At 64.0% G+C, this 19,681-nt stretch overlaps 2 protein-coding genes across 2 annotated transcripts in view; one reads left to right on the top strand and one right to left on the bottom strand.

Moving 5' to 3' along the window:
• Positions 1-16,311, bottom strand: part of CDHR2 (cadherin related family member 2) — a 67,842-nt gene extending 51,531 nt beyond the window's left edge. The window contains exons 1-7 of the mRNA XM_075009543.1: positions 16,042-16,311; positions 15,331-15,393; positions 14,838-14,903; positions 9,671-9,810; positions 8,820-8,873; positions 6,737-6,826; positions 1,279-1,368 (exon numbers count right to left, since the gene is read on the bottom strand). Of these exons, the coding sequence (XP_074865644.1) occupies positions 1,279-1,368; positions 6,737-6,826; positions 8,820-8,873; positions 9,671-9,810; positions 14,838-14,903; positions 15,331-15,393; positions 16,042-16,123 (585 nt within the window). The 5' untranslated portion in view covers positions 16,124-16,311. The remainder of the gene's footprint in view (positions 1-1,278; positions 1,369-6,736; positions 6,827-8,819; positions 8,874-9,670; positions 9,811-14,837; positions 14,904-15,330; positions 15,394-16,041) is intronic.
• Positions 16,312-16,452: 141 nt separating this feature from the next.
• Positions 16,453-19,681, top strand: part of RNF44 (ring finger protein 44) — a 34,519-nt gene continuing 31,290 nt past the window's right edge. Inside the window, exon 1 of the mRNA XM_075009509.1 lies at positions 16,453-16,671. The gene's annotated coding sequence lies outside the window, so the exon portion shown is untranslated. The remainder of the gene's footprint in view (positions 16,672-19,681) is intronic.

Here is a 19,681-nt window from a genome sequence, read left to right as displayed (position 1 = left end):
CTTCCTCACAGCCCCACCTCCAGCCATGGGCCCCCCAGTCCCTCCAGCCACAGGGCCCTTCCCCACAGCCCCACCTCCAGCCATGGGCCCCCCAGTCCCTCCAGCCATGGGGCCCTTCCCCACAGCCCCACCTCCAGCCATGGGCCCCCCAGCCCCTCCAGCCACAGGGCCCTTCCCCACAGCCCCACCTCCAGCCATGGGCCCCCCAGCACCTCCAGCCACGGGGCCCTTCCTCACAGCCCCCCAGACCCACCTCCAGCCATGGGCCCCCCAGCCCCTCCAGCCACAGGGCCCTTCCCCCCAGACTCACCTCCAGCCATGGGCCCCCCCAGCCCTTCCAGCCACGGGGCCCTTCCTCACAGCCCCCCAGACCCACCTCCAGCCATGGGCCCCCCCAGCCCCTCCAGCCACGGGGCCCTTCCTCACAGCCCCCCAGACCCGCCTCCAGCCATGGGCCCCCCCAGCCCCTCCAGCCACGGGGCCCTTCCCCACAGCCCCACCTCCAGCCATGGGCCCCCCAGTCCCTCCAGCCACAGGGCCCTTCCCCACAGCCCCACCTCCAGCCATGGGCCCCCCAGTCCCTCCAGCCACGGGACCCTTCCCCCCCAGCCCCCCAGCCCCACCTCCAGCCATGGGCCCCCCAGCCCTGTCCCCCTGTGCCTGCCATAGCCCAGAACCCCCAGACAGCTGCCCCCCCATGCCCCACTTGTGCCCTCCCCCAGGCCACCTGCCCTCAAGCAGCAGCTGCCCGTCAGCGTCCCCCAGCCCCGAGTGGGGGGCATGGGGAGGCGGCTGGGAGCCAGGGTGGCGCGGTGCTGCTCTCTAGTGGCTGCCAGTGGTGCTGGCCGTGCCCGCTGGGGAGGCGTTGGCAGGAGCAGCTTGGGGCTGGCAGGACTGGGCTGCGTGTGGGGCGGGGGTGCCAGGCCCCCTGCAGGGCTAGAGACAGGAGCAAGGCTGGTCACACCCGGGGGGCAGCACCCCCCACACTCAGGGCCAGAGCCTCAGTCCTCCCCAAGGCCGGGATCCTGGGCACCCGCCCCACACCGGGCACCACAAGCAGGGCCCCCGCCCCCGTGCCCTCCCTCCCCGCCAGAGCTGCCATTGTCCTCAGCCCGGGGCCGGGGGCTCGCACTCCAGCTCTCGGGGGACCCCTGCCGGGTCCAGGAGCCTGGGCGCCCCCTCAGGCCCACGCCCGGTGAGCTCTCAGCCACCAGCCAGGCGGGCCCCGGGCAGCACAACCGGCCCCGGCTCCGCCCGCGCCCGCTGCGCACCACTCACCGAGGTGATCTCATATTGCACCCGGGAGGCGTTGCCCTCGTCGGCGTCCTTGGCCAGCACTGTGTAGATGGAGCTGCCTATGGGACAGGTCTGGAACACAGCGCAAGCGTCAGCCTGGCCTGGGACGTGCCAGGGCAGCACCGGGCAGCCGGGAAGTCAGCTGACAAGCCCGGGGCATCCCGTGGGCCCTGCCCAGAGCAGCCCCTGCATGGCCCCCCAAGGGCAGAGTGGGGTCCCTCCCTGGAGCCGGAGGCACTGCCTGCGGGGCCAGGGTGTTGAGCCCCAAAGGGGCTGGCGTGCGGGGGGGACGCCGAGGCACGTTAGCTGATGAAAGTGGTACTGTGCAGATGACTGTGGCAACCCCGGTTCTAGGGCTGCAAGAAACCTGGCCCTGCCCGTGGGGCGGCGGGCGTCTGAAGAGGCGCGTCCCCCCCACACGCCGTGTAGCCGGGGTGCTGAGTACTGGCTCTGCACCCGATTGCAAATGTTTGAGCCTGGGGTAAGGGCCACAAAGGGCTTAGCCAGCATGCTGGGGAGGGACACGCACGGGGAAGCGCTCATCAGTAAACACTCAGTTACCATGGGCCATGGGCCCTTGCCGGGGAACGGTCCCACTGGAACACGAGGAACCGCTGCTGCGGTGACTGGGCACAAGTGTACACACTCGTGTGACTCCAAGCTCCAGCATGTGCCTGGAATTCCCTCCACATGGCGGGCGGGAGAGGCAGGCCTGGACCATCTCCACTTCCCCTCTCTCCTGCCTCAGCTTCTCCACTGCTCTGGACCCGACTCGCAGCCGAGTGAGCGAGGGCCTGCCAATGGCTTGGACGTAACCCGAAACTTGACTTCAGCCAGCACTTTGCCAAGACTTTAAGTAAAGATCCCCTGGACTGATTTCCCCAGCTGTGCCCAGAAGCCCTGTCCTATCACCCCTAGCATGGCCACTCTGATTCCAAGCATTCACTTCCTTTCTCTGCAATGGCCTTGTCGTCTTTGAGCGCCCCCCGAGCAGCACAGTCCCCCACTGGTTGTTTAGCCGGTGTCTTCAAAAACATTTTGCTCTTACTCCTTGAGTTTTTGGCTAGCTGTTCTTCAAACTCCTTTTCGGCTCTTCTTGGTCTGTTTTTACGCGTGCTAGAGTTTAATGCTCCTTTCTGTTTTCCTCACTGGGATCCAACCCCCCACTTTTAAAACAAAGCCTTTGTAATCTCACTGCTTCTTTGACCTGGTTGTTAAGCCACGGTGGCACTTTTTCGGGACTCTGACTGTGGTTTTTAATTTGGGGTATACATTGAAGTTGGGCCTTCGTCATGGTGTCTTTGAAAAGTTTCCGGCCAGCTTGCAGGGATTTTACCTTTGGCACTGAACCTTTTCAGTTCTGTTTCACTAACTCCCTCATTTTTGTGTGGTTCCCCTTTCTGAAAAAAGTGCCACTGGGCTGGGCTGCTGAAATGTTCTTCCCACCACAGGGAGGTTACATTTTATTACATTATGGTCACTAGTTCCAAGAGGTCCAGTTACAGTCACCCCTTGGCTCACAGCCTGTGCTCCACTTAGGACTAAATCAAGAGTTGCCTCTTCGCTTGTGGGCTCCAGAACCAGCTGCTCCAAGAAGCATCATTTAAGGAATCAAGAAATTTTATCTCCGCATCCTGTCCCGAGGTGACGCGTGCCCAGTCGGTACGGGGAGAGCGGAAATCCCCCGTTAGTATGGAGGTTTTATGTTGATAGCCTCTCTGATCTCCCTTCGCATTTCACAGTCACTATCCCCATCCTGGTCAGGTGGTCAATAATACATCCCTACTGCTATATTTTTATCAGAAGAGCTCGGAGTTACTCTCCGCAGAGATCCTGGGGAACAGTTTAGCACATTTAAGATTTTTACTGCCTTTGATTTTACATTATCTTTCACGTTTCGTTCCACTCTCCCAGCAGCACGACCTAGTCTGCCCTCCCGCTATGCGCGGACCCTGTGCGTCACGTGACTGGGTTCTTATATTGGGCCTCGAAGCCATGTTATGTGCCCAGTGCATCTCTTGGCCCCAGATATTGCGTGGGGGCCGTGGGAGGTGTCTCCTGAAAGCTGGTGCCGCCCTGAAGCTACGGATGCTGCTCGCGCGTCTGCGTCATGCGCGCAGGTAAAGTTTTAGCTCTGCAGGTGTGTTAGCAAGGCTGCAGTGCCGAGCTTCGCAAGGGGAGGTGTGATTGCCACTCCAGCCACAATGGACTCAGATGCTGAATCCACATTTCAGACGCTTGGGACACGTCAATGGATGCAGCCCGCTGGTCAGGAGACCTGGGCTGAGACAAAGGAACAGGCCCAGCTCCGAAACGTGAGCCTGTCTGCTGGGAGTCACCCAATGGCCGTTTGCCACAACAGCCCACCGGAGCCAGGTGGGGGCGGCCGCTCACGGGAAGGAGAAAGGGCTTTGTCTGAGAACACTAAAGAGACAACACAAGAGAGAACAATGGTGTGGACTGAGCAGTGTCCACCTTGGATCCTTTGTCTTTTGGTCTCCAAGGTCATGTGCCAGCAAAGAATCATAGAATCACAGAGCTGGAAGGGACCTCAAGAGATGACCCAGTCCAGCCTCCTGCCCCAAGCCAGATCTACAATGCTTTGAGACCTGAATCTCTGCGACCTGAAACGCACCTTCAGGGACTTTCAAAAATCAGCAAGTAACACCGCTGGCTACATCAGCAGCTGTGACTGATGGAGGTGAAGTACGGCATTACCAGTTCTCCTCTCTAGCCCAGGTCTTTCTGTTGTATTAATGAATCTTTAGATATTAGGTCTACTGGTGAGCGTGTTGTTTGGGTAAGATCCAAGTATACGTTGACCAGGGTCTGGGGCTGGGCCCTTTGGGGTCTGGAAGAATCTGTGTGGTTTTGGGTGAAACAGGCTTAAGAGCCTCTCACCTGAATTTGGGGGCTGTCGGGCTGGGCTGGTGCAGCAGCTGGGCAGTCTGTGGGTTTGCTCGTGTGGCTTCCGGCTGCCCCGTGGGGCTGGCAGAGGTGCTGTGGTGGCTGGTTGGATTTGCCTTAAGGAGAAGGAAATCCCAGCCTGGGGCTGTGAGTAGCCTGGTGTTAAGCCAAGTTACCCTGGACTGAGTTCTCCAGCTGTGCCCCTAAACCCCGTCCTATTACACTGTGCCCCATTGATTGTCCTCATTCCACCAAGTTTCTGTGATGTCGATTATATCAATATCCTCCTTCAATAGGAGGCTCCCTAGTTCACCCATCTTACTATTTAGACTTCTAGCATTCGTGCAGAAGCACCTTACGAACGTGTCACGATTTATCTGTGCTGACGTGTTACGTTCCCCTTCCGTTTGATTGTCTCCCCTCTGATCTGACCCACCTTTTATCCTCTTCCACCCTCTCCTCCTTACTAGAACATAGAGAATCCCCATTATTAGGCCCTCCCCTCAGAGCTGTCTCTGTCCGATCCAGGTGCTCCTGTGCACCCACCAGCTCTCCCCCAGACCTTCGTTTAAAAGCTGCTCTACGACCTTTGTGTTGTTAAGTGCCAGCAGCCTGGTTCCAGTGGGGCTCAGGTGGAGCTCGTCCTTCCTCCCTTTCCCAAAAGCTTCCCCAGTTCCCAATGAATCTAACCCCTCCTCCCCACACCATCGTCTCAGCCAGGCATTGAGCCTCTGAAGTTCTGCCTGCCTGGCCCTGTGCGTGGAACCGGACGCATTTCAGGGACTGCTACCAGAGAGATCCTAGATTTCAATCTCTCTCCTAGCAGCCTGAATGTGGCCTCCAGAGCCTCTCTCCTACCCTCCCTGTGTCACTGGTACCTACTTGTACCACGACCACCAGCTCCTCCCCAGCACTACACACAAGTCTATCTAGAGGTCTCGAGAGAGACGCAACCTTCACACCAGGCAGGCAAGTCACCATGGGGTTCTCCCAGTCATCACAAACCCAGCTGTCTGCCTTTCCAATGACCGAAACCCCCGTGACTAACACCTGCCTTTGCCAAATGACTGGAGTTCCCTCGGGGCCAGGGGTGCCACACCATCATCTGGAAGGAAGGTCCCAACTACCGGGTGGTTTCCCCTCTGCTTGCATTGACTGTTCTCCTTCCCTGGCATTTTCACCCTCCTCAGCAGCACAGGGGCTGTCTGACTGGAGGGGGGACAGTTCTAGAGGGTCCTGGAAACCTCATCTGCGTACCGCTCTACCTCCCTCAGCTCCACCAGTTCAGCCACCCTGGCCTCCAATGCGCGCACTCAATCTCTGAGGGCCAGGAGCTGCTGGCATCGAATGCACACACAGGCCACCCGTCCAAAGGCCGGTCCAGTAATCCCCCGAGACAGGTGCATGCAGAACGTGTATCTCTCATGTTTACGTAAGGGGGGAGCAGTGCCATGTGGGGGGCAGAGAAACCTGCAGTCCCAGGGCTGGAAGCAGAGCCAGCTCAGGAGTCCCCGAACAGGGGCAAGGGTCCCCTGCCACCCCATGGCTGGGACATGGCTGGGGTCCCAGCCCAACCCCCAGCCGCTTGGTTCCCCTCCCCTCTTTGCTTGTGGGACCCGGGAAACTGAGCAGCTCATGGCTCCTGGCCCCCCTGCGCTGGCAGGACCCAGGAAACTGACCAGTCGCGAGCTGGCAGGTTCCTGGGCGCCGCAAGTCTGCCCTCTGCTTCCCAGCTCGCCGCCACCCTGGCAGCCAGGTGGGCTGGTCAGGTTCCCGGCTCCTGCAAGCTGCCCCCGACTAGCGCGGAAATGTGAGCTACGCGGGGGCTGCAGGAACCTGCAACTTGGGGGTTGACTGGGCCCATATATGCTGCGTGGGGGCAACACACAGGAGAGCCCCCCCGGTGCTGGGCTCCTGCCTGCGTCGCCTGCGACAGAGAGCTGGACTCTTGCCGGGGGTGATTTGCCTCAGGAAGTTGGGAGTTGAGTTTACTTTACTTTAGAGAACTAGGCCCCCGAAACTCCCCCATGGAACCCCCTGGTAGCTGCCCCTACCAGGGAGCTCCAGTCACTCACGAGGCCTTACGCCGCCCTGGCCCTCCTGTCCCCCCGCCTGCCTGCCCCGGCGCAGGCCTGGCCCGGCTGCTAGGAGCCCGTCAGACGCTTCAGGCCCAGCTTCAGCCCTCCCTCGGCTTCCGGGGCAGCGCGGGACTGCGGGGCAGACCCAACGGAGCTGGGGACACCGGCTGCTCCCTGGGGGCAGGGAGACGCTGTGATGAGACGGGCCCGGGGCCAGTGCCACCCCTGCGCCCGGGAGCAGCGCTCCCGCGGGCGACGCAGCGAAGGGGCGCGGCCGGGGGAGGCTCCGGTGGGGCGGGGCGGGGCGGGGCGGGGTGCTGCGGCCAGGCACACGGCGCTCTCCCGGGCCGCGTTTCTCAGCCCGCCCCCCCCACGCTGGGTCCTTGCAGGGGGGCAGCGGAGCCCCGCCGCAGGGCCGCAGGGGGAGTGTGGGGGCAGCCTGGCAGGGCGCTCACCTCCGGGACGCTGACGCTGTAGGGCTGGGCCTGGAAAATGGGTGGGTTGTCGTTCCGATCCACCACGATGATGGGGAGCTTCCGCGAGACCTGCAGAGCCGAGGCCCAGGATCAGGGACAGGCGCACCTCCAGCACGCCTGGCTCCAGGCGCCAGCCCCGGCACGGAGCCGCCAGCCCCCAGCCCCTTCCCTACGCCCCCGGCGCGGAGCCGCCAGCCCCCGGCCCCTTCCCAACGCCCCCGGCGCGCAGCCGCCAGCCCCCAGCCCCTTCCCGACACCCCCGGCGCGGAGCCGCCAGCCCCCGGCCCCTTCCCGACGCCCCCGGCGCGCAGCCGCCAGCCCCCGGCCCCTTCCCGACGCCCCCGGCGCGCAGCCGCCAGCCCCGGCCCCGCCAGCCCCCAGCCCCTTCCCAACGCCCCCGGCGCGGAGCCGCCAGCCCCCGGCCCCTTCCCTACGCCCCCGGCGCGGAGCCGCCAGCCCCCGGCCCCTTCCCTACGCCCCCGGCGCGGAGCCGCCAGCCCCCGGCCCCTTCCCTACGCCCCCGGCGCGGAGCCGCCAGCCCCCGGCCCCTTCCCGACGCCCCCGGCGCGGAGCCGCCAGCCCCTGGCCCCTTCCCGACGCCCCCGGCGCGCAGCTGCCAGTCCCCGGCCCCTTCCCGACGCCCCCGGCGCGGAGCCGCCAGCCCCCGGCCCCTTCCCGACGCCCCCGGCGTGCAGCCGCCAGCCCCCGGCCCCTTCTCGACGCCCCCGGCGCGGAGCCGCCAGCCCCCGGCCCCTTCCCGACGCCCCCGGCGCGCAGCCGCCAGCCCCCCGGCCCCTTCCCGACGCCCCCGGCGCGGAGCCGCCAGCCCCCGGCCCCTTCCCGATGCCCCCGGTGCGCAGCCGCCAGCCCCCGGCCCCTTCCCGACGCCCCCGGCGCGGAGCCGCCAGCCCCGGCCACTTCCCGATGCCCCCGGCCCGGCCCCACCAGCTCCTGGCCCCTTTCCAATGCCCCTGGCATGGCCCGGCCAGCCCCGGCCCCTTCCCGATGCCCCTGGCCCAGGACCGCCAGCCCCCGGCCCCTTCCCGACGCCCCCGGCCCGGCCCCACCAGCCCCCAGCCCCTTCCCAATGCCCCTGGCACGGCCCCGCCAGCCCCTGGCCCCTTCCCGATGCCCCCAGCCCGGCCCCGCCAGCCCCGGCCACTTCCCGATGCCCCCGGCCCGGCCCCACCAGCTCCTGGCCCCTTCCCAATGCCCCTGGCACGGCCCCGCCAGCCCCTGGCCCCTTCCCGATGCCCCCAGCCCGGCCCCGCCAGCCCCAGCCCCTTCCCAATGCCCCCAGCCCCGCCCTGCCAGCCCCGGCCACTTCCCGATGCCCCCGACCCGGCCCTGCCAGCCCCCGGCCCCTTCCCGACGCGGATCCGCCAGCCCCGGCCCCTTCCCGATGCCCCCGGCCCAGGCCCGCCAGCCCCCGGCCCCTTCCCGACGCCCCCGGCGCGGAGCCGCCAGCCCTGGCCCCTTCCCGATGCCCCCGGCGTGGAGCCGCCAGCCCCCCAGTCCCTTCCCGACGCCCCCGGCGCAGAGCCACCAGCCCCCGGCCCCTTCCCGATGCCCCCAGCGCGGAGCCGCCAGCCCCCGGCCCCTTCCCGATGCCCCCGGCACAACCCCACCAGCCCCCAGCCCCTTCCCAATGCCCCCGGCACAACCCCACCAGCCCCCGGCCCCTTCCCATTGCCCCCGGCATGGCCCCGCCAGCCCCCGGCCCCTTCCCAATGCCCCCGGCACAACCCCGCCAGCCCCCAACCCCTTCCCATTGCCCCCGGCACAACCCCGCCAGCCCCCAGCCCCTTCCCAATGCTCCGGCACAACACCGCCAGCCCCCAGCCCCTTCCCAATGCCCCCGGCACAACCCTGCCAGCCCCCAGCCCCTTCCCAATGCTCCGGCACAACACCGCCAGCCCCCAGCCCCTTCCCAATGCCCCCGGCACGGCCCTGCCAGCCCCCGGCCCCTTCCCAATACCCCCGGCACAACCCCGCCAGCCCCCAGCCCCTTCCCAACGCCCCCAGCCCTCCTCTGCCCCCCAGCCCTGCCCCGCTTCCTCACCGGGGTGTTGACCTGGTCTGTCACGGTGATGGTGACGATGAGCTTGGGGTTCGCCTGGGGGGAAGCACAAAGGATGATTTTCCCGCCCCTCCCGCTGACTCACTTTCCTGCCTCACGGCTCCACAAGCCCCCAGCCCCTTCCCACCACCCCAGCATGGCCCTGCCAGCCCCCAGCCCCTTCCCAACGCCCCTGGCATGGGACCGCCAGCCTCCGGCCCCTTCCCAATGCCCCCGGCACAACCCTGCCACCCTCCGGCCCCTTCCCAACGCCCCCGGCACGGCCCTGCCAGCCCCCAGCCCCTTCCCAACGCCCCTGGCACGGCCCCGCCACCCTCCAGCCCCTTCCCAACACCCCCGGCATGGCCCTGCCAGCCTCCGGCCCCTTCCCAACGCCCCCGGCATGGCCCTGCCAGCCTCCGGCCCCTTCCCAACGCCCCCGGCACGGGCCCGCCAGCCTCCGGCCCCTTCCCAATGCCCCCGGCACGACCCCGCCAGCCTCCAGCCCCTTCCCAATACCCCTGGCACGGCCCCGCCAGCCTCCAGCCCCTTCCCAATACCCCTGGCATGGCCCCGCCAGCCTCTGGCCCCTTCCCAACGCCCCCAGGCACGGCCCCACCAGCCCCTGCTCACTGCCCCATGCACTGGGAAGGGGCTGGGAGCTGGCGGGGCCTGGCACTCTCGGATTGGGGGTAAGGGTGGGAGTCCTAAGGGTGCTGCCCGGCACTGGCCAGGGGAGGGGCTGCCCCCAGGCGGCAGGAGGGCCAGCGTGGCGGTGAGTGCCCTGATCTAGGCCTGTGGTCTGTGGCCGCTCTCGCCACGGAGCCCAGCAGCGCGGCCGCCCCAGCCCTCACCTCTCGGTCCAGCGCAGCGGCCAGCCGCACCTGGCCCGTGGTGCTGCTGACGGTGAAGTAGTAGGCATCCTGCCCACTCATGCTGTAGTACAAACTGTCGCCGTCAGCGTCCACAGCTGTCAGCTGAAAGGCCACGTCTCCTGCGGGGCGAAGGGGGGCCGTCACGGCTGGGGCAGCCCCAGCTCCCCCCCGAGGCTCAGCGCAGCAGGAGTGGGGAGAAACCCCAACCCAAAGGGCCCCTGGGCGCAGCGCAGCGCAGGCAGGTCAGGTGCGAGCTGGGCCTGGGAACTGAAGCCAGACAAAGTGGGAACGTTGGGCCGTGTTTCGTGAGCCCCGTGTGTGCCTCGGTTTCCCCTGCATCGTGCCTGGCTCCGGGGCAGGCTGGGGGTGAGGAAGGGGGGCAGACCTGCCCGTCTGAGCCAGCGGGGCTCTGGGAAAAGACTGGCTGTGTCCCGCTCCACCTTGGCGGCCAGTCCACAGAGACAGCGGCAGAGCCCAACGCTGCAGCCTGGCCCGGAGCCCTGTGCGCCGGGAGATGGGCACAGCTGGAGAACTCGCTGCGGGGGGAGCCGGGGTCCGACCCAGCAGCTCAGACAGACACAGCTGCTGACCTGGGCTGCACCCGCCGCCTGCCCAGCCCTGCCCTGCCCCGCTCCCAGCTGCGCCCACGCTGGGGGGTGCTGCTGCCAGCGCCGGGCGAGGGGACGCATCCCCCACTGGCTGGGCAGAGCTCCCGGGGGGTGGGCTGGAGCCCAGCGGCTCGGCCCAAGCAGAGGGTGCGGCCGTGGGGCCCAGGCTGGAGGAGGCGTGCGCAGCGTTCGCTCTGTGCTGCGCACTTGGGCGGCTGCCCTGGAGAGATTTGGGAGCTGTGCGGCATCCCCAGCCGCACGCGGCCGCAGCCTGTCTGGGGGGCACAGAACCAAGCACGTTGCGCCCCGGGGGGGATCTGGCGACTCGCCTGGGCCGCCACAAGCCGGGCGCAGCTCCCTCCTCCAGCCCCCCGGCTGCTTCCAGGAGAAATAAGGCAGCTCCCCCACGGGCAGGGTCGGCTCCCCACCTCCCAGCACCAGGCAGCAGGCTGGGCCCCATCCAGGCGGGGCGGGGCGGGGCGGCCTGAGCTATCCAGGAGCTCGGTGAGACCCCTGAGTGGAGGTCACCGTGCCCCGGCCTGGCCCTGCTGCCTCCACCGTGCTGGGCTGTTCCTGGAGCTTTGCAACAAACAGAAAACCATTTCTGTGACCCCTGGATTAAGTGTGCGCCGGATCCTGCGCCAGGCAGCCAAGGCAGGTGTCTAGTGACAGCCGGTGAGCCGCTGACCCTGGTTATGCTACTTCTACGGCTGTGCCAGGTGCAGTGACGGCGCAGACGCTGGCGCTGTACTGTTGGGACACACAATGGGAGGTGTGATCGGCTCCCAAGCCGGCGACGTGGGTGAACACGGGAACAGAGACGCAGACTTCAAATCCACATTGCAGGGATCTGGCTGAGACGTGCAGGCTGACCGTGCGGCCAATGGCAGAATGCCCCGCCAGGTATCCCGACCACCTGAGCCACATGGAGAACGTCCCTCCACCTGGCACGTCCCCAAACGTGAGCCTGGCTGTGGCCGGCTTCGTCTTTCAGTCTTCAGACCTCTGCTCGCAGCCAGCCCGTGGGGAGCAGTTTGCTTCAACCTCTCTGCTACGAGCTAAGCCTGGGCAGACTGGGGAGCCGTCCCCCAGGGGTTGTGTTTTCAGAGCCTTTCAAGACAGCAGCATGTCCCATCGGCTGTGACCTGCCTCAGGAGCTGTGACTGATGGATGGGATTTACCCCATTGCTCAGTTTTCTTCTCTCACCTCTTTTCTTTCAAAACAAACCAGCAGTCCTGTAGCACTTTAAAGACTAACAAAATAGTTTATTAGGTGATGAGCTTTGGTGGGACAGACCCACTGCTTCAGACCAAAGCCAGACCAGCACAGACTCAATGTATAAAGCACAGAGGTCCAAAAATGGTTATCAGTGTTGGCAAATCAGAAGAGTAGGGGGGCAGCGGGTGTGCGGTGTGAGGTGAGGAAGTTGAGAGTCAAATACAACGTGGAAGTATGTGAAAGAGGCCTTCTAATGGGTCAGGAAATTGCTCTCCCTGTTCAAACCACGTGTTAACGTGTCCAGTTTGAATACGAATGTTAGTTCTCAGTATCCCCTCTGTAGACGGTTGTTAAAGTCCTTTCTGAGCAGAACACAAACTCTCAGGTCATAACACAATGGCGCACTCCATTAAAGTGCTGCCTGACAGGTTTGTGTAGTTGGAGATTTTTGATGTCTGTTCTATGTCCGTTCATTCTGTGTCGAAGAGTGTTTGCAGTCTGTCCTGTATACGTGGTTGTGGGCATTGTTGGCACGTGATGGCCTATATGATGTTAGCTGAGGAACAGGAGAATGTGCCCATGATTCTCAAATTAACATGGTTGGGTCCAGTGATGGTATCTCCAGAAGAGATATGCTGACAAAGTTGGCAATGGGGCTTGTTGCAAGGAAAAGTTCCCGGATTGGTATTATTCTGGTACAGCCTGTGGTTGCTGGTGAGAATCCCCATAAGGTTGGGAGGTTGCCTGTAGGAGAAAACAGGCCTGTCACCTCGGGCCTTCTGGAGTGTGGCATCCTGATTCAGGATAGGTTATAGGTCTTTAATGATATGTTGCAGGGGTTTGAGTTGGGGGCTGTAGGTAATGACCAGTGGTGTTCTGTTCTTGACCTTCTTGGGCCTATCTTGGAGTAGCTGGTCTCTGGGTATGCGTCTGGCCCTGTCGATTTGTTTTTTTACTTCTCCTGGTGGGTAATTCAGGTTTATGAATATTTGGTAAAGATCTTGTAGTTTTCTGTCTCTGTCAGTAGGATCAGAGCAACTGCGATTGTACCTAAGGGCTTGACTATGAAGGATGGATCTTGTTGTGTGTGCAGATGGAAGCTAGAAGCATGTAGGTAAGTGTAGTGATCAGTGGGTTTCTGGTAGAGTGTGGTACTGATCAGGCCATCAGTGACTTGTACGTTAGTGTCCAGGAAATGGATCTCTCATGTGGAATGGTCAAGGCCTAAGTTGATGGTGGGGTGCAGATTTTTAAAGTCTCTGTGGAATTCTTCTAGGGTCTCCGTACCATGGGTCCAAATGATAACGATGTCATCGACGTATCGTAAGTAGAGGAGGGGTAATAGGGGATGAGAGCTGAGGAATCGTTCCAGGTCAGCCGTAAATATATTAGCATATTGTGGGGCCATGCGGGTGCCCACAGCAGTTCCACTAATCTGGAGGTATAAATTGTCCCCAAATCGGAAATAATTGTGGGTGAGAACAAAGTTACAGAGGTCAGACACCAGACTGGCTGCGGTGACGTCAGGGATGGTGTTCCTGATTGCTTGTAATCCGTCTCCATGTGGAATATTAGTGTACAGAGCCTCTACATCCACGGTGGCAAGGATGGCGTTGTCAGGAAGTTTTCTGATGTCATCTTTATGATTTGGACCCATGGTGTAGAGACTCTAGAAGAATTCCACAGAGACTTTAACAATCTGCACCCCAAGTTATGCCTCGACCACTCCACGCGACAGACACGTTTCCTGGACACTGCAGTACAAATCACTGATGGCCTGATCAATACCATTCTCTACCAGAAAACCATTGACCACTACACTTACCTACACGCTCCTAGCTTCCATCCTGCACACACAACTAGATCCATTGTTCACAGTCAAGCCCTGAGATACAATAACATCTGCTCTGATCCTACTGACAGAGACTGAAAACTACAAGATCTTTACCAAACATTTATAAACCCAAATTACCCACTAAGAGAAGTAAAAAAACAAATCAACAGGGCCAGACGAATACGCAGAGACCAGCTACTCCAAGATAGGCCCAAGAAGGTCAAGAACAGAACACCACTGGTCATTACCTACAGCCCCCAACTCAAACCCCTGCAACATATCATTAAAGACCTATAACCTATCCTGAATCAGGATGCCACACTCCAGAAGGCCCGAGGTGACAGGCCTGTTCTCTCCTACAGGCAACCTCCCAACCTTATGGGGATTCTCACCAGCAACCACAGGCTGTACCAGAATAATACCAATCCGGGAACTTTTCCTTGCAACAAGCCCCATTGCCAACTTTGTCAGCATATCTCTTCTGGAGATACCATCACTGGACCCAACCATGTTAATTTGAGAATCACGGGCACATTCTCCTGTTCCTCAGCTAACATCATATACGCCATCACGTGCCAACAATGCCCACAACCATGTACATAGGACAGACTGCAAACACTCTTTGACACAGAATGAACGGACATAGAACAGACATCAAAGATGTCCAACTACACAAACCTGTCAGGCAGCACGTTAACGGAGTGGGCCATTGTGTTAAAGACCCAAGAGTTTGTGTTCTACTGAGGAAGGACTTTAACTACCGTCTACAGAGGGGATGCTCAGAACTAACATTTGTATTCAAACTGGATACATTAACACGCGGTTTGAACAGGGAGAGCAATTACCTGGCCCATTAGAAGGACTCTTTCACATACTTCCGCGTTGTATCTGACTGTCAACTTCCTCACCACACCCTACACCCGCCACCCTTTGCTCTTCTGATTTGCCAACCTTGATAACAATTTTTGGACCTCTGTGCCTTATACATTAAGTCTGTGCTGGTTTGGCTTTGGTCTGAAGCAGTGGGTCTGTCCCACCACAGCCCATCACCTAATAAGTTATTCTGTTAGTCTTTGAAGTCCTACTGGACGGCCGGTTTGTTTTGGCCGAACACCGACTAACACGGCTCTCTCTGTCCCTGTTTTCTTTCTTTCTCAATTGCCCTTTAGATGTTCGATTGCAGAGGGTGGGCCCAGCGCGTGATCTAAGTATACAGTGACCTGGGGAGGTGGCTGGTCCCTCTGGGGGCCGGAAGGGCCTGTGTGGATTTGGTGGACTAGTCTCTCGTAGCCCCCAGCCTGAGTTCAGGAGGGTTACTAGTCTGGGCGTTAGGAGCAGCTGGGTTCTGGTGTAACTTGGGGCTGGCAGAGGCTGTGGAGTGGCTGGCTGGGTTTGCCTCCCTGAGGAGCGGACCCCAGGCTGGCCCAGCTGTAAGCGATTTGCTGGCTGTGCTCAGAACCGCTTGGAATATAACAGCGCACTCACCCACGGGCAGGTCCTCGGCCACGTAGACGATGGTCATGTTGAAGCTCGGGGCTGTGTTCCCTGAAACTGCGAGGGAAATGTTTCCCCAGCATTACAGCCTGTGCTGAGCTGCCCCGAGCCCCCCGACCCCTGCCCCAGGGCTGCCGCCCCAGCTCCCCAGGCCACTGGTGTCCGTGGGAGCCAGCGGGCGACCAGATTTCAGGGACAGGGGTATTTGGAGCAGGCAGGCTGAGGTCCTGGGGGTCACAGCTTGGCCCCCTGCCAAGAGGGCTGAGCTTGGCTCCCAAAGCTGCCAGCTGCTGCAGCTCCCCCAGATTGCCTGCCCTGGGGTGCCCGTCTCTCTGCGCCTCGTCCCGGGGGGCACCCTCAGCACCCACTGGTGCAGGCAGGCCCCGCACATGGGCGGTGTCCCGGGGAACGGGCTCTGCTGCCCCCGCCCGCGCTGCCCTGGCCTCACCGTGCCCCCTCCTGCCAGCCCGTGCCTACACCTTACCTGCCCCCAGCAGCAACTGCAGCAGCAGCAGCAGCAGCGACGCCCAAGCCATCCTGCCGGCACCTGTGGGGCAGAGCATCAGCGAGTGCACCCCACCCCCACCTTCCCGCTGCGTGCCCCTCCCCCCAACAGCTTCTCCGGCCCGCAAGGGCCAGCCCCCCACTGCTGGGACATGACTCCCCCTGCCCAGCCAGGCCCCCCACAGCCCCATAAGGGGCAGGTTAGCAGGGCGCCAGGGTGCCCCAGATGCTGGCTCCCCAGTGGCCAGCACAGTGGCAGCCCTGGCCCTGCGGGTGACCCTTGCGGCACTGGGGTAAGCAGGCTGGTCCCCAGGTGGGCAGACAGGGGCCCGATCCTGCCCTCACTCCCAGCGGAGGAGGCGGGTGAGAGGCCCACTTCCCCCCCAGCTCTGAGCCCTCAGCTCCACTCGGCGGCCAAGCAGGAGGCCGCCATGCCCAGCCCCCGGCCAGCTCTGTCCATGGGGCTGGGATGCCAGGGAAGAGGCAACCCCCGGAGGAGCCCTCGGGAAGGGGGGTGCCCATCAAACAGGCCCTGCAGAGTGCCCGGCAGGGAGCAGTTGTATCCCCGGCCCTCCTGCTCCATATGGGGCGTCACCAGGCCAGGCTCCCCCCCCAGGCACGAGCCCACCGCTGGCAGGGTCCCAGGCAGGTCAGGCCGGGAGCCAGCGAGAGCCCTGCCCTGTGCCCTTACCTGCGCCACTCGCTGCTTGGCACCTCCGCTCTGAGACCACAGCAGACCTTTGGCTCCTGCTCACATTGGGCAGATCAATCATTAACTGCAATTAGTGGGTCAGAAATCATTTCGCGCCTGCTGCTTCCCGGAGCCCCTCCTCCCCATTGCGCCCGCCGGGCAGGTGCCAGTCACTGGCGGCCCTGGCAGGATGCTCAGTGCAGGGCCCAGTGCTCCCGCTGCTCCCCACGCTGGGCTTGGGGCATCTGCCCCCTGGCTCAGCCATGCTGGCCCTCCGCTTCCCGGTCCCTAGCTCCTCCCACTCCGCAGCACCCCCCTGCTCTGCCCTCCCTCCTGGGCAGCGGGCAGCGCCAGGGCTGGTGACACCGTGGCCAATCAGGCCCTGCCCACTCGGGGACGGTGACCCGGCACTCCCAAGGCGCTGGCAGGAAACGTCTCACCAGATGGCTGGACTGCGCTGAGCCCAGAACCCAGGAGTCCGGCTGGGCGGGGGCCTGGGAGCCACAGACAGGACCTCATGCTCCCTGCTGGCCTGGACCTCTAGGAAAGATGGTGCAGCAGCTCGAGCGTAGGCGTGGGGCCCGGACGCCTGGGTCCTCGTCCCAGCTCTGACTCGCTGCCAAGTCTTGGGTGAGTCTCTGCCACTTCGTCCTCATCTGCAGCGTGGGGCCGTTACCCTGTCGCACCCGGGGCGAACTGGTTCCCTGGCAGGCACAGCTACGCGGGGCAGAGCCCCAGGGGCGCCTGCTGGCCTTCCCAAGGGGGTGCTGGAGGCAGCTGACGGCTGCTGCTTCCACCCCCAGCTCCGTGTCCTTCCCCAGGATCCTGGCCTGCCCGCGTTCACGTCCGGGTGTGTGGGAGCCCTGCATCCTGCCCCCGCCCCGGTGCAGCAGGGCCCCTGGCTTACCCCACACCACAGCACTGCAGGGACAGGGGACTCAGTGACCTACTTCCAGGTCCAGGGACAAGGGGCGATTGTGCAGCTCCTGTCAAGCAGAAGATGGGCCGGAGTGAAGGCAAGCGGGAGCGAGGGGCCCTGGAAACGGGGCCAGCCACTGGCCAGGCCGAGTGCTGATGGGGCCCAGCGAGCACACAGGCAGCCCAGGGCCCCGCCCGCCTGGCCAGGAACGGGGCATCCAGACAGGCGGGAGTGAGAGAAGCCAGGAGCAGGAGCTCCGGAGCCGGCCCGCTCCACCGAGCCCTTCCACCCATGCCGGCGGGAGGCAGTGCTGGGCAGCCAGGCTCCCTGGCATACGCCCTGTTCCTGGGCTACGTAGCTCCGCTCAGAGCCCAGCGATGTCCCGTTGCTGCCCCGGGTGGCGGGGCAGAGAACCTTCCAGCCTGGGGGCCAGCTGAGAGAGAAAGGAGCTGCCTCCTTCACCGCACCAGGAGGTTCACTCTGAACCCTAACGATGACCCCCTCTGGCAATGGCTGCCTATTGCATCCCTTATGCTCCCAGCAGGTTGCCTCCCCAGTGCCCCGGCCCCACCTCCCTGGCAGCCCCTTGCCCAGTGCCAGAGCCTCGGATGCCCTGGCAGCTTTGAGGCCTGCAAGTGACGCTTTGCAGCGCTCAGGCAGGGGAAGAGCCCGCTGGACCCCAGGGGTGCGTGACCCCGGAGCTGCAGCAGGTCTGGGGGAGTGCTACTGACTGCACCCCAGCCCAGCCACCTCATGCAGGGCCTTGGCAGTAACCCCTGGGGAGGGGAGGTGGGCGGTGGGGGGATGGAAGGGCACCTGGGAGCCCATTGCCTCCTGGGGCCCCCCAGCTTCCAGCAGCCTGTGTGCAACACTCCAGGGCACCCCCAGGCCCTGCTACCCCCTCAGCCCCAGCTGCCCTGCTCGGCTCCCCGCCTCCCTCCTGCGCCCAGCCCCATGGAGCCAGCCAGCCCCCATCTCCCTTGCGCTGCAGCCGGGGACCCGCTTCCCAGGCAGGAGCTCCCTGGACTTCCCCCAGGCAGGAGCAGGCCAGGAGCTCCCTGGACTTCCCCCAGGCAGGAGCAGGCCAGGAGCTCCCTGGACTTCCCCCAGGCAGGAGCAGGCCGTGCTCTCCGGAGGAGCGCTGGAGGGCTGCACCCCCTGCCCCAGAAAGCAGGGTCTGGCCCACCCCCACTCCCTTCCTCCCGCCCTGGGCTCTGGCCTGTGGGATGGTTGGCACTGCCCCGCTCTGCTCCCCGGTGACTAGCCCAAAGGCTGCCAGAGGCGAGGGAACTGGCGCCGGCGCCAGGGGGAACGGCCCACAGGGTGTCTGGGGCCAGGTTCCCAAGGCCCCCGCTCCACATGGCCACCCGGTGCCCAGCTCTGCTGTGACGCTAGGGGAGGCGCTGAGGGTGTCACGCACGGGCCCTGGGCCTCCTGCCAGGCTCTGCGCCGAGGCATGCGCTCTGCCCCCCCCGCGCCAGCTGCTGACGTTCGCACGCCCGTGCAGCATCGTGGAAACCAACGGGCGCCGCCCAGCCGCTGAACAGCTGCGGGGAGGCCGCCAGGCGGCCAAAGGGCACCGGGAGGGATCCCCACCCTGGCACAGGCTGCCCCAGGGCGGCTGACAGAGCCTGCCTGCCTGTTCAGCTCCTCAGCCGCTCTGACTCACGCAGGGCCCCGGGGTACCACGGCCAGGCCGTGCTCCTGGGGCCTTGCAGCCTGTTGAGCAGCCACCCTGGTGCCAACGAGAGCATCTCTCTGGCCCCGGTGCTGCCAGGGGCACCTGCCAGCATGCACCAGTGCCACGGGGCCGCCTGGCGGCTCTGCGGGGGGTGCCTGCGGGATTTGGTGCTGGGGGCCCTGCCCGGATGGAGAGATGCCGAAGGGCGGGGCTGGAGCCAAGAGCACATGCCACAGCGACCACGCCAGCCCCACACCTTGCAGCTGTTGCTTTCCGGACAGCTGGCTGCCCCGCTGTCGGGGTGCGCCGGCAGCCACAGCCAGTTACGCACCGCACCCCACCCCGTGAACAGCCCTCCTCCCCCCAGGGAAATGACTCGCCCAGCACCTTGCATGCCTGGCTGCATCCCTCCAGCCTCACAGCAGGGCCCAGCCTGGCGACTGCAGGCTCCTCCTGGCTGGGGAGCTGCCTGGAGCCTCACGTACCTTGGGGAGGTCATGTCCATGTGCCGGGGGCTGGGCTATGGCCTGGAGTCCAGGGTCTGCCAGAGGCAGGACGGCCCCTGCGGAAGCAGTCAGGGACGTTGGGTGCCAAGGGGGGTCCCCGGGGTGGGGAGCAGGGACGTGGGCTGAGGTTTCGGCCTTTCGGCTCCACCTGCGAGCCGAGCCGTGGGGTTCATTCAAACCAGAGAGTGTCTGGGAGGAAGCTTGTGGCCAGGCCCGTCCCGAGGCCCAGGGAGGCTGGGGCCACTTCCAGCTTTCAAGGCCCCGGCCATAATCCAAGGCAAACCGGCGATCCATGAACACCGAATCAGGCACCAAGGGAGCGAGACAGACGGACGGTCTGCGTTTAGCGAACGCTTTTCCAGCCTGGGTCTGTGCTGATGCGCCAGTGCACAGGGGACGCGCCGGAACACCAGCTCATCCAGCGCCAAACAATTAACATTCGAGACCCCTGTGAGCTTGAGGCCAAGGCCAAATGCCCCCCTTCCCTGCCCCCTCTGTCATTGCCCTGGGGCAGCCCTTTGCCGCTGGCACTGC

This window comes from Carettochelys insculpta, chromosome 15 (assembly GCF_033958435.1).
Source record: "Carettochelys insculpta isolate YL-2023 chromosome 15, ASM3395843v1, whole genome shotgun sequence".
NCBI classification, from domain to species: domain Eukaryota; kingdom Metazoa; phylum Chordata; order Testudines; family Carettochelyidae; genus Carettochelys; species Carettochelys insculpta.
This window is presented reverse-complemented; position numbering and strand designations above follow the sequence as displayed.